The sequence below is a fragment of the Poecilia reticulata genome, linkage group LG8 (assembly GCF_000633615.1).
Source record: "Poecilia reticulata strain Guanapo linkage group LG8, Guppy_female_1.0+MT, whole genome shotgun sequence".
Classification (NCBI taxonomy): Eukaryota; Metazoa; Chordata; class Actinopteri; order Cyprinodontiformes; family Poeciliidae; genus Poecilia; species Poecilia reticulata.
The window spans coordinates 19,426,467-19,444,331 of record NC_024338.1 but is presented as its reverse complement, the minus strand read 5'-3'; the positions used below and the strand labels follow the sequence as shown (position 1 = coordinate 19,444,331).

At 37.3% G+C, this 17,865-nt stretch overlaps 1 protein-coding gene across 2 annotated transcripts; it reads left to right on the top strand.

Moving 5' to 3' along the window:
* Nucleotides 1-1,053: 1,053 nt before the first annotated feature.
* On the top strand, nt 1,054-16,626 carry mmd (monocyte to macrophage differentiation-associated). 2 transcript variants are annotated; one of them, XM_008416508.2, is made up of 7 exons: nt 1,054-1,683; nt 13,492-13,573; nt 13,660-13,820; nt 13,962-14,036; nt 14,138-14,239; nt 14,326-14,395; nt 15,392-16,626. In XM_008416508.2, the coding sequence occupies exons 1-7, from the start codon at nt 1,604-1,606 to the stop codon at nt 15,593-15,595; spliced, it is 774 nt and encodes a 257-aa protein (XP_008414730.1). In that variant the 5' UTR covers nt 1,054-1,603; the 3' UTR covers nt 15,596-16,626. The 2 variants fall into 2 exon arrangements, with proteins under 2 accessions (XP_008414730.1, XP_008414729.1); XM_008416507.2 differs by lacking the exon at nt 1,054-1,683 and adding an exon at nt 11,393-11,859.
* Nucleotides 16,627-17,865: the final 1,239 nt, after the last annotated feature.

Below are 17,865 nucleotides of genomic sequence, written 5' to 3'. Positions count from 1 at the left end.
AATTACTTTCTGAATTTGATCCCTTCAGAACCATTATGTTGTATTTTGTGTATTTGTCCTGCCTTACATTTTAATTTTGAAATAATTATTACTATTTTATACTTTTTAAAATACAATAATTTTCACCATTACTACAACTAATTGTTTAATCTACCGCTTTTCACTTTTAAAATTACTCTTAGTTGTTCTACCATCCTCTCACATGTGATTCTTACGCCCTCTGGTGGATGTTCTAGACATTTCAACACATATTAACAGTTTTAACAGGGCCGGGACTACAAAGCTTTAATTTTGTTTATTTAATTTTAACCTGTTAAAATTTAACGTAATTAATCACTTCTTTCATGTAGAAAACTACAGAGGCGGAACCTTTGGACTCACATTTCTGGTACACCCATAAAGCTGACGCACTTCTCTTGACCCGCTGGGGATTCATTTCTGCCACAAACAAATGATCTGATGATCGATTATGGAGCCATGGCCATCCTGCAGTTCTGCTCCAAAAATTAGTCTCTTCCCTGCTCCTGCTGAAATTGGTGTTTACCTTAAGATATTTTATTCTCAAAATTGCAAATTATGCGATTATATGGTCAATGGAAACACAACTACGACTTTTACACAACACATACATTCCGTACATTATGCATAATCTCTTCTCCGATTCCCCAGACAGTGGTCGCTGTAATCTGCTGGGATTACAACTTCAACAAAATAATCTGCAGGACACATTTCACGAGGAAATAGATTTCTGCTGAGCTGATTCTGTGAACGTTTTCTGAATAGCTATTTAGTGTTTAGCCAGATGGCTTCCTCTGTCAATCCTTTCTCACAGCCAAGATTAGGATTACGTACACAAACACATGTGCACACACACACACACACACACATGCACAAACACACACGCACTGGTTTGTTCTCAAATACGCCTGTTGCTAAATGTTTGCTTGTTGGCAGATGATGGCAACACAATGCAGAGTCTGATGAGTTGCAAGTGCAGCTTAAGTTATTAAACAGGGAGCTGAAATTACAGGTTAGAGGAGCGGGGCGGATTAAAGTATTTTTACCGCAAAGCCACAGAGCAAAGGCGCTGATCTGAAACGGAGAGGTTGGAGACCGAGGGAGGGCGAGGATGAGAGGACAGATTGAGGAGGATCTAGTGGCAGAGACCTGCTGCCTTCTCCTCCAGATCTCCGCGGCCTGTGGGCCAGCATGAAGCAGGCGCCATGGGCTTTCTGGAAAACTACCAGGAGATCGACCCCGTCACTTTGAACCTTTGCATCCTCATCGCCAGCTACGTTATCTTGCTCCTGGTTTTCCTCATATCCTGCATCATGTATGACTGCCGGGGCAAAGATCCCACCAAGGAGTACGCTCCGGACCCGCAGCCCACTCAGTCCCCCATCAGGCTGGTGGTGATGCAGAGCTCCTCGGCGCCGATGGGCCGGTGGGACACGGCCAACATGATCACCACCTACCACGAACCGTCGCACTCGGACTTCAGGGAGAAGAAGAGCACGATGGTGTGAAGGACGCAGCGCTGAGAAACTCTGTACATACCTCACCTCACCTCTTTTCTTTTCTTTTCTTTTCTTTATTGCTGTACATGTTCGTTTGCTTTTACGTGTTGCTGTTTTGTGCCGGGACAATGCTCGGATTTAACCTGCACAGGACCAGACTGGCAAGGTAAGACGTGGTGACGCAGGTGTTTCAGTGACGACTGCGGCGTATTAGAGCCGCTGTGGATTGAAAAATACAAGAAAAAAAGAAGAAGGAAGAGTAAATGTAAACAAAAACTGCAGAAAAAAAGTTTGGAGATTAATTTCAGAGATGTTTTAAGAAAAAAGTTGGAAATTTCTGAGTTTGAAAAGTAGAACATTTGCAAGAAGAAACTCAGATTTAAAAAAAAATATATGGAAATTTTTCTAGAGAATGTCTAGAAGAACATGAACATTTTTGAGTTTCAAAAGTTGAAAAATGTAGACTTTCTGAAATGTTTTGAGTTTTAAAGTAATAACAAAAAAAGATTTTTGAACCCCAGGAAATTCTGTGGTTTTTCTGGAAATTTTCTGACATTAATCTCAAAATCTCTGAGGTTGTTCTGTAAAATTTCTAAGGTTTTCAGTGGATATTTAATCCTTTTTCTCTCAACAGTGACTTTAATACCCTGTAGTAAAACGTACACTGCAAAAACACAAAATCTTACAGAGTATTTTTGGTCTGTTTCTTAGCACACTTGAAATCAGACAAAACTAACTTACAAGACAGAAATAAGAGCTTGTTTAAGTCAGTAATTATTGAATATTGATAAAGTAGTCTCTCTTGCAGATCATTTCACTTATAAGACATTTTTATATGTCATATATGTTAAAATTTGCCAGTGCAAATATTCCTTCTTCGTCAACATTAAGGTTTGTACTAGAAACTAGACAAAACACTTGGTAAGAGTTTGGTTTGTGCTTTTGCAGTGTGTGTGTGTGTGTGTGTGTGTGTGTGTGTGTGTGTGTGTGTGTGTGTGTGTGTGTGTGTGTGTGTGTGTGTGTGTGTGTGTGTGTGTGTTCCGGTAAAATCCCTCTTTATCTCACGGGTCCCAATACAAAGCCGTATGTCTGCTCTGGAGGGGAAATGTCACAACTAATAAAGCAGGAGGAATAAAGGCAGGATGGTGGGCGTTTGGGTCAATGGAGCCAAGGAAGGGTTGGAGATTAAGGTCAATGTTGGAAAAGATGCAGGTGAGAAACTATTTCCCCTCGAATCCATTGGACTTTGCACTTCTCACTCCAGACGGCGATAAAAGTTATAAAATCCTGAGCGAAGTTCGGGTGAAACCTCAGAGTAGAACTACTTCAGCATATTTTTACTCAAGTGGAAGTAAAAAGTAACTATCCAAGAAATTACTGAATAAAAGTAAAAAAGTATCTGGTTAAAAGGCGACTCAAGTACAGAGGAAATGATCAGAACATCTGATTAAAATCTATAAATGCAAAAATGTAAAGTTACGTCCAAATTCTGGCCTTTTAAGGACTAAAATAAAATAAATAACATGATTGTAAAATAAAAGATTCAAGCTTCACTTTTACAAATCATAAAAAAACAAATGAAGCTAACATTACAGTAGGTAATGCAAAATGTATGTTAGAACAGGGTGAAGTAAAAAAGAAAAAGTTTAAGTTAATAAATGAAACTTATAGATTAATTGATTACTAAAATAATTGTTAGCTGCAGTCCTAATTTCTTTTAAGTAGTTTTATACTGAGAAATATATTTAAACTCAAGTTTACCACTGGCCAAGTTGTATTGATCAGTTTTATGAAAAATAACTGATTACTGCCCAAAGAACAAAATAACACAACTTTCCTTTAATTTTCTGGTAAATAAAAACAGGACAACAATCGTTTTAGTAGCAACTTACGCAAATATTTACAAACTTCCTCCTGATAACTTCCTCTTTTAATTCCTGTTATATTTTTATCCCTCGTCCTTTGCAGCTTTTTGTGACTTTTTTATGAAATGCTGTTAGTTTTACATCAGATTTACACCTTCTGAAAAGATTCATAACGATGTTTTTGGTAAATATGAGACACATTTTTGTGTTGCTTCTTGCTTTGAAAGGAGGCTTTTCTTATTGTTGAAGCATGACCTCTGACCTCAACTGAGAGTTTTGATGTTATGATGAGTCGTTGATGAGTATCGCAGGAGATCAGCCAGTTTTGGGAAGGTTCTCCCTGCGGTTCTCTGGGGTCCCAGAACCTTAGAAATGGTTCCGGACTGATAGATATCTACAACTTTGACTGTCATATATTGAAGTGTTTGTTTTTGTCTACTTCCTGTTGTCAGACAGGTTCTAAAAAGGCAACTTTTGAACTCTGCAGGTCTGGCAGAAATCTGACATCAATGTGACAAAATTAAACCAAAAACATCTTTTACATCATTGAGGCGTCCTGTTTGAAAGATTGCAAGTTGCGTCACTCATATCGTCCAATTGCATGAAACAATGTAACCCCATTTATTATCAGTTCCACATAACAAAGACGTTGCATGTCAGTAGATAACTTTGTGTTTAATGTGTAACCAGAAGCCAGCTGACATACACAATGCAAAAACACAACATGTTACTGGAATATTTCTGTGCACTTTCAAGTGTAAATGAGACAAAACCAACTTACAAGTAACCTTTCAGCCAGATATGTTACATCATTCCAATTTTAGGGAATTATGTAAATAGTTCCTTAAAATTGATTATATAAACATACAAGTTCCACTTGAGGATTGTTTCCACTTTTTACAAGACATGTTTTCATGTGAAAGAATTATGGAACTAGTACTTATGTCCATCCATCCATCTTCTTGACACCTTTGTCCCTCAGTGGGGTCAGGAGGTGCTGGTGCCTCTCCAGCTGGCGTACCGGGCGAGAGGCGGGGTCACCCTGGACAGGTCGCCAGTCTGTCGCAGGGCAACACAGAGACACACAGGACACACAACCATGCACACACACACTCACACCTAGGGACAATTTAGACAGACCAATTAACCTGACAGTCATGTTTTTGGACTGGAAACCGGAGTACCCGGAGAAAACCCACCATGCACAGGGTCTTTCTGCATGCAAACTCCATGCAGAAAGACCGGGGCCGGGAATCGAACCCAGAACCTTCTTGCTGCAAGGCAACAGCTCTACCAACTGCGCCACTGTGCAGCCTTAGTACTTATGTAATAAATCAAAAAATCAGCCAGTGAAACTAGAGCTTTTTCATCAATATTCAGACATTATCGACTTAAAACCAGCTCCTATATGTTGTTAAAAATTCACATGTAAGTTAGGGTTTTTAAAAAGTCTATGAAGATATTTGCATTAGAAAGTGGACAAAATAGTTGGTAAGATTTTGTGTTTTTTATCAGTAGTTCTTGGTGCAGCGCCACCACAGGTGAGGAGGGGAATAGGTTTTTTCAAAGGTTTGGTTTGTTTGACACGTTGCGAAGAAAGCAAACTACACCAGCTGAAAATGTAACTCTTACAAGTCTGACATAAGAAAAACGTGTTCAGCATTTCACACGAACAAGCTGAAACAAGAGACAGACTGAATATTATCCTGCAAAATACATCTTGACTTTGACATGCGTCTGCTGCAAAGAGACAATGTTTTATTTTTACGTCCCAGTGTTCAGCTTGTGTTGCTAAAGCTGAACAGAAATAGATGTAGGAAAGCCGCCTAGACTCAGGGATGGTGCTCAGAGTAATCCTCACACTTCTAGGAAATAAATGGATTTCATTCATAAAACAGAACTTCTGTAATCTGACTACAAACTGGAAACACATGATTAATGAGTTTGTTTTTAAATCAAACTGTTTTTCTGTAAATTCTAATTTACATCCTATTAATCCAGCTGGTTTTAGCAAATTATGGTAGCAGGGTTCTGTTAAACCAGAGTTTTATTGCAGATTATTGGCGATGAATGGAAACACAGATTAAATCAAACAGATGTTACTGAGGCAGATAAACTAGCAGCAGGAAAGCAGCAAAATTATTTAGACAACATGAAGCAAACTCTCTGGCATGCATTTAATCTGGCAGATATATGTGAGATTATTAGAGAAGCTCCAGTGCCAATCCAGTGGGTATCTGTCTGAGGTGGTACTGGTCCAACCCAGTTAACGGCAAAATTACCACAAAAAGAAAATGTGAAAATACATTTTAAAAAATGTATTTGATAAAACAATTAAAAGTGGAGTTGGATAGAAACTAGCTGCATTTATTTGAATAACTGTTTGAAAAAAAAAAGTACTTTTAGGAGTTTTTATGTTCTACGTTTAACCAAACATTCTCCAGGCACACATCTGCAGTTTATGTTCAAATTGATTAAGTTTTATTGTGAAATAAATTGATTTGGAAAAAAAAATATCTTTTGCTTGATTTTACTACTTTGTTACTTATATTAATTATTTTCACTTTGATCATTAAACACTTTGGTCATTAAACTCCAAAATTCCCATCCAGCTGTATATTCGGTTTCTTCTGTTGATGTAATTTTTAAATATTAAATTATGTTATGATCAGTACTTGAGTAGACTTTTTACCAAATACCTTTTTACTCTTAATTGAGTAATTTCTTGAACTTTTTACTTTTACTTGAGTAAAAATATGTTAAAATAGTGCTACTCTGCCACTGAATGCGCTTCTATGCCAGAAAAAATACGATATGATTAATTTACACAGCAGGCGTCGATGCTCAATTCCGATTTTTTTGTTGTTGTTGCTAGAATCGAATTTATTTATTTATTTATTTATTTATTTATTTATTTATTTATTTATTTATTTATTTGTTTGTTTGTTTGTGAGGTCGTTCATACTACTAATTTTGACCGCAATCAGACTTCTGTTGAGAACTGTTTACAAAGCGAGCCGCATGCGCAGACGAAGAACGTTGACGTCATAGAGCAGCGCATTGTTTACGGAAGTAACGATGGACGCCGCCGTTGATTTTGAACAAGTGGAGCCGACATTATTACCATAAAATCATGACAAAACGATTTTCACTGAAAACGGCTTTTAGTGAAGCTTTGACGGCCGTTTCTGTAGAGAAGTCTGACTGGATGACCGTTCAGCCTGCAGCCGCTTTGAAAGCTATAACATATGTATCTGATTTAGTTCCACATAAAGGCTCAGATCACATTTTCTGTTTGAAAAGTACTTGCATTATTAGTACTAGTCCTACTTAAATGTTGACTTTTGTACTTGAATATTGAATATTGGAGATGATAGGAGCCATTAGAGATTATTCAAGATAACATCTGGGATCCCATCCTGATGTGATCCACCTGAGTCCCTCCAACACAGACAACTTTCCTTTAAAAGTGACCATTAAATATATTTTTAAACTTATTTATGAATGTAATTTTTAGTTTCAGTCCTCACTGCCACATAAACATTCATATTTATTCATTTTCAGAATTTACAAAGCACATTTTAGTGATTATTATTCAAACTAATATTTTGTGTGATGGTAATAGAAATCCACCTGCAGAGGTAATGTGTTTATTCGTTTTAAATGGGATTCAATGGCAGGAACCGTAGAGAAGGAACACTAAAGGCTCTGTTTGGTATGAAAAGGCTACATTTTATGCTATTTACTTCAACAGAGACAAACTTCATCAAAATAAACTCAAGGACACAAGAACCACAGATTAAAAACTAAAAACTCACTTTCTCACTTAGTTTTAGGCTCTGACCTTCACACTGTGGTCGAGATGTTAGAACACCATGACTGGATGTGACCAATACTCCCTGTCCAGGAAAGTGTAAACCAATTAGAAAGCTGTTTAACTTGCTGCCACGTGTGGACACAAAGCCTCTTTAATTCAAGTCGCTCTCCTGCTTGGACATTTTTCACAGCAGACTCATGGAAGTAGTTCTGCTAAAACCCAAATATGCTCTCTGGGATGTCGGTACTGGTTTTTATTTGGTTCTAAACATGTACAAGTGACATATTTACATGCAAGATCAGTTTTATACTCAAAAGTTATACGTTCATGTACCTTTAAGAATCTGCAAGATAACATTTAGGAGAAGCTTCACAGCTAATTACCAGACATTCAGCTATTTCTAAAAAAATTATTTTGATTAGAAAACCTTTAAAAAACAAGAAGAAGTCACTTCTATGTGAGAAACGTAAGAACAGACTGAAGTTCTGCAGAAAACTCAAGGATATAAAGCAAAACACTCAGGTCAATCTTTGTTTCACTCATAAACCAGATCTAACACAAGGTAGAGAGAAAAACAAAGAATCATTGTGGATTTGCAGGAAATATCTCCAGTAGCAGTCAGTCCTGCAGCAAACCTGAAGAGGCCTCTGACTGCAGACTGTTGTAATATGATGGTCTCATAACCATCATGACATGCTAACAGCGCCATATCCAGGCAGAAGAGACAATATTCCTCAGTAACACCATCAGTTGTTGCCAAGCACTGCTAGTCCACCACATTTGCTTTTGCCACTCTTCTGCCTGGCCGTATGTTTAGAAACCCAATCAAAGAGACGATGGAGTCGGACATGATTCTGTGTCCGTTAAGCAATCAGGAATTAAAAACATGAAAGCTGCAAACCAGAGTAGAAAACATTTAATCTCACGCAAAGAATGACGAGCCGAAGCTAATAAAGACGCTATTGTGTGGTTAATGTTAGCTTAAAATGTAAGTTTGGGGTTTTTTGCTCACTAATTGGATCATGAAATATAAAAATGTTCTAATTTAGATGAAAACATCCAAACAATTACAGACTAGCTTTTAAATCAGAGGCTCTGCTCTAATCGATTTCCTCTGATTATCACAGCAATTCTCTGAATCATTGATTCTTTACAACTGAACAATTCAGTTTGTTTGTCTTAATGATGTGATGTTACTCATGTAATATTGTAAAAGCAGATGAACATGTTATTCTGTTTATTATTGATCAGTTTTCTTGTCATTTTCTCAATTTATTGGATGATTTGTTTCTTTTTATTAATACTTTAAAAACTAGCAGAATAGGTAAAATTATATTTTAATAATATTTTAGACGTACAACAATGATTAATTATTACTTTGTGATCAAATAAAATATTTTGTCAAAATACTTGTTTAGGTCATGAAATTAAAAGTTAAAGACTTGGACTCAACTTAAGAGAAGAACTGAAATTACTAACAAAATTTACTATGTTTATTAAGTTAATTGTTTTTTAAAAGTCCTCTGTTTCTTCATGTCAGCCTTTTTACTTTTAATGTCCCTGTTTCTTTAAAAAATAGTTAAATTACGGAAGAGCATGTGGTGAAAATGTCAGTATTTTTATTTTAGTATATGTTTCCCTAATTCGAAGTAGAAAGTTACTTTAGATAACAAAACTTTCCTCTGCCACCTTGTGTTGGTGAAAAAAAAACATTATTTATGCAGCAGACATTCAGGAAGAAGCTGGAAATGTTTAAGAAAATAAACTGCTGGGAATAATTAAACAGTACAAACAGTGAATGTATTTTTATCCGATATGAAGGCAGAGAAGACGATGTCTGCTGAACCAAAAGAAAGACGGGAGAACTAGAAGCAGGTTTCAGGTCCTACTGTTATCACAGTGGGACAGTATGACTCATAAAATAGCTAATAATAAAGCTCATATAAAAGAGGAAATGATAAAAAAAAATCCCATATCTACAACTTTTAAGGACTCACATCACCAGGAAACCCGCTGGATGCAGGAAACCAAAAACATTTTAGGGGAAAGTTGGTCTTTTTAGATGCAGATCTTATCATTCAGGGTGAGAATATGTGGAAAATATCTGATCAAGATAAACTTTGAAGGTAATTTGTTTTGCATTCAGCAAAGAAAAAATGTCAAATTTTTTTCACTATTGGTGTTTTTTTCCTTTTGACTTGCCAATGGAAAAGTTTAAAAGAAATTGACAGAAAAAGGTTCATTATTGTACAATTTACAATAATAGAACATGTGACAAATCTTTATTCTTCCATGTGATATTTTATCTTAAATCTAAATTTAAAAAATCTCCCTGCTCAGAAACATCTACCACTCGTCTGCATGTCAAGTATTTTTGCAGCAGGATAGGAGTCTTTTAGTAAATAGACAAATAAAAATAAACCAGTGAACAATGAAATTTAAGGTTCATTTTTGTACAATTTGTAGATTTGAAGCGTAACTTAATCACTGTTTTAATATTATTTTACTTAAGATCTTACAATTAATATTGCAAATGAGTTTTTATTGTTTTTAAATGTTTTTACACTTTGAGATTTACACGTAGAGTGTATTATAAATTACATTTTATTATTATTATTATTATCCTGAATACAGTTTTTGACATAAACCTTCTTAGGAGAAAATTTTACCAACATTATGCGATATTTCATACTTTTGTATTTATCAAGTTTCATATAAAATCAAACTTCTGACCTTTAGGTGTTTGTTTTATTATCTTCTCAAACCTTGAACAGAATTTGGAAAAAGTTTACAGTTTTCTACAAAATTCTTTAATAACATATTAACATGATTTGTGTGCAAAATAAAAAATATTACAATTTGAGAGCAAATCAAAGCAAAGTTTGTTTTGAGGTAGAGTTGGGAAACTACAACACAAAAATAAAAATAAAACACGGCATTACTAAATAAAATCCACCCGTTGGTCTGTGCGTGTATTTCCAGTTGTCTCTTGGTTTGACCAGGTGGAAATCCCACGTGTAATCGGACGCAGCGTCTCCGGTGAGAGCAGGTTAAACGGCAGAGAAACCTCATCCTCGACCCACCTGAGAAAGTGATTAGTGGAAGTCAGACAAACACTCAGATCAGTTACATCCAGTCCTGGCAGCCATGATGAGCGGCAGCCATGATGAGCGGCAGCCATGATGAGCGGCTGCCATGATGAGCGGCTGCCAAGCTGCAGCGTCTGTAGACGTGAGAGCAAAACCAGGGAGTGCTCAAACATTTGGAATGTAGCTGCTGAGAAAGGAGGCAGAAACACACCGGAGAGGTTTATTTTTGAGGTCGAGTACAGAGCGAACTTTGCTAAGCCCTCTGTGTTCTTACATAAACACTTCTTTACATCTAAACAGCACTGGAACGAGTCACGGTGCTGTTATGTAACCGGGCTTTACCAGCTTGACATGGCAGTGTGTTCAGTTCACCGTCTGGATTCATGGCACAAGATCTGACTGAAGGTTTTTACTCAGATTAAGTGTTTGAATCAGAAGAGGAAAACAAAACCATGAAACAAAAACAGTGATCTGTCTTATAATAATAATGATAATAAGACTTTATATGATCATCTATGTGGCATGTTTTTTATTTTCTAAATATCTAGACAGACAGACAGACAGACAGACAGACAGACAGACAAGACAGACAGACAGACAGACAGACAGACAGACAGACAGACAGACAGACAGACAGACAGACAGACAGATAGACAGACAGACAGACAGACAGATAGATAGATAGATAGATAGATAGATAGATAGATAGATAGATAGATAGATAGATAGATAGATAGATAGATAGATAGATAGATAGATAGATAGANAGATAGATAGATAGATAGATAGATAGATAGATAGATAGATAGATAGATAGATAGATAGATAGATAGATAGATAGATAGATAGATAGATAGATAGAACATGTTAATCTTTCTATTCAGTTACTATTTAAATACACAATAAATACACATTTTATTGTGTATTTATTACATGATTAACACAGTTACAAAAATATCTATTGTGTTTATTTATTTACTTATGGATTTATAGTAGTTTTCTTTTATGTTTAAATATTGATTTGATTGATAAATTATTTGTTGAACTATAATACCGTTGGCTCAGGTGTATAAACAATTTATAAACGTTAATATTTATAACGTTACCGCCTACCTCAAATCTGATTGGCCCGTGTTGCAGAAGCGTCGCCTCTGATTGGCTCAACCCGCTACCAATCAACTAACTGAACACCGGTAGAACACAGCGGGATTCAGTTTTTATTTACTGTCTGGGCAGCTTGGTTTTCGGGGCGCTATGGGCTTCCACCTGTGAGACGCTGGTGCTTATGGACATTTCCATCTTCCAGATGAGGCGTTGATTCGGGGTTTCCATCATAATGGTGTTGAGAAAAAGGCTAAAATGGAGCTTTAGCAGTGGGCGGGGTGATACCGCCGGTGCCTTGTAGCTACAGTTAGCTTGTAGCCCGCTAGCTGGATGTCCGGCCTTTCGATTTCTGTGGCTCCTCGGGCGGGTTTATTGTTTTATTCCTCCTCAAGAACATCAGGTCTTTATTGTTTTCATCTGTGGAATAAAAAAGGAGCAGCTATGATGGGTGTTTATAGTTTTCACAGGTAAGTGAAGGCAGTTTTGGCTCTTTTTAGATAATAAAAATACATTTTTTTTGCGTGAATAAAGTTTATGTAAATTATATGAGAATTTCCAGAAATGCAAAGTTTTAACAACTGACCAATCTAAGGCTACAGTTATGATAAAAACAATTCATGATTTTGACAGACTTCCTGGATGCCTGTTGATCTATGAAAATCAGTTTTTGTCAATAAGATGGGGAGGATTCACTTCCGGTCTCTTTGTCTTTCGATATGAAATCAGTGTTAATCATTATTTATATTAATCATCTTTGAGGTTTTAGATACTTATGTTTTGGCCAAATAATACACTTTTTAATATTTAAATTGTTAAATCAAGTCATTCTCATTTTGTGGAGATTTTTTATTACATAGAAAAATTTAAAAATATATAATTATCACCACGTGAATATGCTTAACAATGAAATTATAAAGCATACCAACATCTGTAGTATGCAGATGTTAGCATGCTTACTACAGATGTATACTGACATCTGTATGACGGATACTAAAGATGTCAGTTCATTTTAACACTGGAATACACCAGAAGACATTTTAAATATACAAAAATAAATAAGAGATTATCATGCACCTGTTCAGATAATGGTAAACTGCATTGAGCAACATGTATTACTGCATTCGTTAGCCAATCCTGCTATCAGTTTGATCAGTTATGTTTTGATAGTGAGACAGTGGTGAGGTGTACGGTTGCACAAACAGGTTGGTTGAAGCTGTGATTGCATCAGGTATCAGCTCAGAGCCAACATATTCATAGGTCTGTTGCAATAAGCAATAAATCAATTAATCACGTTAAATTAAAACAAGCTCAGTAGTTTCCGTTTGCATGATTTATCATTTTTCTTGTTTTTCTCTTTCTACCAACAACTGGATACAAAAGTCTTCACTCTGGTTTGGTTTCAACTAGCCGTGCTTTTGAAGGACAGTTTTGTTGTTTTTTTCTTCATAATTGATTTTATTTCTGTTGTTTGTTTATTTTGGATATTTAAAATATCTTCCAGTGTTAAATGTTCTTCAGAATTTAACGTTTATTTTGAAAGTGATCCCAAAACAACAATATTATCATTTATCGCAATAACTTCTGGGACAATTAATCGGCTATCAAAATTAGTTGTCATGACAGCCCCATATATTTAGCTTCATTTGAATGTTTGGAGGTGATGTTGTGATTTCCAAACAACACCAGAATAGGCCTGACGGTCTCCATACGTTACTGAGACAAAAGATAATATTGTTGTTTTGAGACCATTTTCAAGTATCATAATGGTAATTGCGTAGTGATGCAATTGTCAGAGTTCAATAAACTCTAAATTTTAATGAACCTTTTAACACTGGAATTAACACTGGAGCAGAAGAAATTTTAAATGTATAAAATAAATGAGAGAAACAACAAATAAAATGATTTATAAAGTCTCTGTGAAACAAAAGTTTTCTTTGAAAAGTGAGCTAGTTGAGACCAAAAGACTGAAGTATTATTTTTTCTGGTAGAAAGAGAAAAGATTATTGCATTGCTTACTGTGACACAAAACCACAAACTTGGTTTTATGTTTCAGCCTGTTGAGTCTTTTTGACTCAAAAGTTGAACTTTTCTGGTTTCAGGTTCATGAACCGACGGGCTTCTGCTAACTGTCGCTACCAGCCCACCGTCTATGAACATGCTGCCAACTGCTACACTCACGCAGTGAGTCCCGTCTCTCTGAACGCCGCCGACCCGCTCCGGTCTGGGAATGTCCGCTGACCGCCGTTTGTTTGCTCTCGTCTCCGCAGCTCCTCATCGTGCCGGCCTTCGTGGGAATGACGCTGTTGCACTGCTTGTCCGACAACAACTGGGAGCGGGTCACGGCCTGGGTGTACGGACTGGGCCTGTGCGCCCTCTTCGTGGTCTCCACCGTGTTTCACATCATCACCTGGAAGAAGAGCCACATGAGGTGAGAGGGTTTGCATTCGTTTCCTCACCACCAAGCCTCCATTTTAGATGCTACTTGGAGTTCAGTAATTAGGTGGTGCGAACCACAGCTGTAGTATGACTCAGCATCTCTTCCAGTTTAACCAGTTTGTCTGTTTTACAGGTCAGTGGAGCAGTGCTTCCACATGTGTGACCGAGTCGTCATCTACGTCTTCATCGCTGCCTCTTACACACCTTGGTGAGCGTCCGGCTGAGAGCAGAACACACACACACACAGCTGGTGTGTGTGTGTTCACAGAAGCCTCACTCTGGGGGGGTTCTGTTCTTGTCTCGGTTCAGGTTGAACCTGCGGGAGCTCGGACCGTTAGCGGCTCACATGCGCTGGTTTGTGTGGCTCATGGCTGCAGCCGGGACCATTTATGTCTTCAACTATCATGAAAAGTGAGTTTCTGTTCCAATTAGAGCCGCTAGCGGCGGGAGTCCAAACTGAGGCCCGCGGGTTTCATCCTGCACGTTTGTCTCCTCAGGTACAAACTGGTGGAGTTGGCCTTCTACTTGACTATGGGATTTTTTCCTGCATCAGTCGTGACATCAATGGTAAGAAGATCCTGCCATTTTACCAGATTACGTTAAGGTCTGTCATTAATTAAACTTTATAGGCAAAATAAGCAACATTTTCAATTGAAAAACCCATTTTTTCTGTTTAATTGTTGAATAAATAAACATATAAACTCAACATGCTAATATCAGCATTGGTGACATCTGCTGCTGCATCATGTTTAGCACTGAGATGCTATTTTAAGCTACAATAGCTTCGCTGACAGGCTAACTGCTTTTAGCGTAACTTGCATCAGATCATCTTTAGAAGCAGAAATGAGCCGAGCGAAGCAGCCTTGTTGTCCATCGCTGTTAGCGGATGTCGCTTGAGCGTCAGATTTACAGGCGTGCCAGAAACGTTTGAGTAGCTGGAACCTTTGTTTGTTAAAAAACTAAAAATGCGATTAATTGGGTACTAACTAGTTACATTTATGCTATTACATTTACTTGAGCAACTTTTTGGAAAGAAATTACTTTTAGGAGTATTTTTACTGCTCTAGCTTTCTACTTGAGTAATTTTATGTTGAAGTATTTCTACTCTTGAATGAGTAAATGTCTGGATTTTAATCAAAAATTCACCAGACACACACCTGCAGTTTTTGTTGATGTTTCATAAGTTTTTTTATTTAAAGAAACTGATTTGGAGAGAAAAAAATTTGCCTGTTTTTTTTTTTTTGTGACATTTTTGTCCTTAAAATACCAAAATTTCCACTCAACTTTATATTTAGCTCCATCTAATTATGTAATTTTTAAATATTAATTTTTGATCATTTGATCTTGAGTAGACTTTTTACTTTTACTTGAGTAAACATGCGTTGAAGTAGTTCTACTCTTACTCTAGTTCCTCTGGTGAAACCTAATTAACAGTTAAAGTCCCGCCCCTAATCAGAATTTAATTTATTTGCGTTTCTCTCTCTGCTGCCCTCTTGTGGTTATAAAGAATATTGTGCCTTTGAGTTTCAGTGAAGAAATCTTCCTCTGTTTTTGTTTGTCCAGAGCAACACGGACGGCCTGCAGGAGCTGGCGTGTGGAGGACTCATCTACTGCCTCGGCGTGTTCTTCTTCAAGAGCGACGGCGTCATCCCCTTCGCTCACGCCATCTGGCACGTGTTTGTGGCTCTGGCTGCCGCCGTGCACTACTACGCCATCTGGAAGTACCTGTACAACGCGCCCAGCTCCGAATCCCTCCTCCAGTCCTGACCAGCTCTCCGCCCAGCCACCCCCCCCACCCCCCACTGCCCAACCAAGCTGCAACAGTAAAAGTTTACGACAACAACCTTAGCTTGTTTACTGTTTTGTAACCAGGAGGAAAGCAGGTTTGTCACCATCCTCTGATGAAATCAAGTGTTTTTGTAAGAGAAGAATTCTCCAAAGCTTCGGTATTTGTGACGTTTGATAGCGTCTTTTTAAAACCACTCAAAGCGAGTCACATTCCTCTTTAAGGGTCGATCCGTTTCATCCGGAGAAAATCGAGCAAGGTGCTAAAAATCAGCAGCTCTTCTTATTTCTACTGAAAGAAACCAAAGCTCCAAATAAAGGCAGCATAACAAAAACCTCAAAGTTTAAAAGAAATTAAATTGGTTAATAAGGTGTTGAGGTATAGTTATTCTCGTATCTGATCCAAAAATGTTGTATAAATCATGTTTTCTTCTATTTATATCTGTTCAGCGCATGCTCTCTGTCTGGAAGACGTTGGCGCCCTCTGGTGGCAGCTGGGTAGCATTCCTCAGTATTTCATAATGTAGAGGAGAAACAGGAGAACTGGGGTGTTAATGAGCCAAATGAGGAGACTCCCAATTAAAAGCAGTTTGATTTATCTTTTTTTTTTTAAATAAAAATGTGAATATTGTGTGAGTGTGTGTGTGAGCTGTTGTGCGGTGTAACATTTCCTGTTGTGATTTTGTGTGATTTTCTTGTGATTTTTGCACACCGATGTTAAACAGTGTTTCATATCATGAGGACATTATGATTTTTCTTTTTGTACGTTTGCTTCCTGTTTTGTTTTTCCTTCCTAGCAACGTCTGAAACCAAATCATGGCTCATGTTTTAATAATCATGACTCTTCTCTTGTCTGTTTTCTATGTTGACTCTGATGATCTTGGCCTTTTTGCAGAGAATAATTGCTTTTGTTTTGTCTCTTTCACTGGCTGGTGATGGTTCTTCGTAAAATCTGAACGCTCCACTGTACTGAAAATCACCGTGGTAATGTGACAATAAAGACAGTATCTGCAGCTCGGTGTCTGGACTCGGTTCATTTTGTTTTCAGTAAACTGCAGTTCAAGAATTATACATTTGAATAAGTGTGAGATTATTACTGACAATTTTCTTACAGTGGAAAATATTAATTATAACACAAAATATCTCTTTACAACCAAACTTGTATACAAAGAACTACTTTTATCTGGACTTTTACTGAAAAACTGACTTTGCTATATCCGAATCTGCTTTTATTTAATTTACTAAATAGTACATTTGGATTTTATTAATTTGTTCAACTGACCCTACAGAAGCTAGACATGTAAACACCTTTCTTTTAACAGACAGCTAGCTAACATCTGGAAAATAATCCAGTCCTTGCTGGTATTTCGGTTTTATTTGGAGCTTTTTTTCTATTAGGTTTTTTATAAAACTAACAACAAACATACAGCATATTTTAAGACTGGCTCTACCATAAAAACATCTCTTTCCTACAAAAAACAACAATAATCGGACTACTTTGCTAACATTTTTCTTCTTTCCCCCCCCCCCCCCTTTTTACGCGACGATTTTGGCCCATATAACAAACTTAATGTCTCCGATTATGGGTTTGGGTCGAATGAATAGCATGAACGGAGACCGGAAAAACAGCAGGAAGCGGACTACAGCGCAAGGAATTCTGGGAAAGAAAAAAAGCAACCAAAACAAACGTGTGTCTAGCGCTATTAGAATTAAGTGTCTTTGTTGTTGTTTTTTAAAAACCAAAGAAAATATAAAAGTCTTACAACCGCTAAACTGACGCCACTCCATTTATCTTTTGGGGTTTTTTTATTGTCATTCCTTTCAGTAGTTCTTGGTGCAGCGCCACACACAACAGGTGAGGAGGGGAATAGGTTTTTCAAAAGGTTTGATTCGTTTGGCACAAAACCAGCTGAAAATGTAACAAATGTTGCAAGTTTGTTCCCCAATCAAACTATTAGGTGTCAAAACACCTTAAACATCTTCACAAGCGATGCTAGATTGTAGCATGAGGCGGACAGAAGCTCTGGATTAACCTGTTCATGAGACTCGGATCATGACTGAAGGAACCCGGATGTCACTGCTCTTCTTAATCAAATGGGAGTCAACTCCTCGCTTCACCACTTACGCCCTCTGGTGGCCATTTTAGAGCAGTTCTGGCAAATGAACCATCACGTCAGCATGGGACCGTTTTGTTTTAGTTTCATTGAGAAAATAGCTTTTCTTGTACAACCGTCCCCTCTCGTTTTGGATCC

Excerpts from the sequence above, each read along its gene's own strand:
- mmd (XM_008416507.2), top strand. The coding sequence starts at position 11,723 with ATGTCCGGCCTTTCGATTTCTGTGGCTCCTCGGGCGGGTTTATTGTTT. Across the intron at positions 13,821-13,961 it reads TGGAAGAAGAGCCACATGAG|GTCAGTGGAGCAGTGCTTCC; the intron begins GTGAGAGGGTTT and ends TCTGTTTTACAG. Across the intron at positions 14,240-14,325 it reads GTCTTCAACTATCATGAAAA|GTACAAACTGGTGGAGTTGG; the intron begins GTGAGTTTCTGT and ends TTGTCTCCTCAG.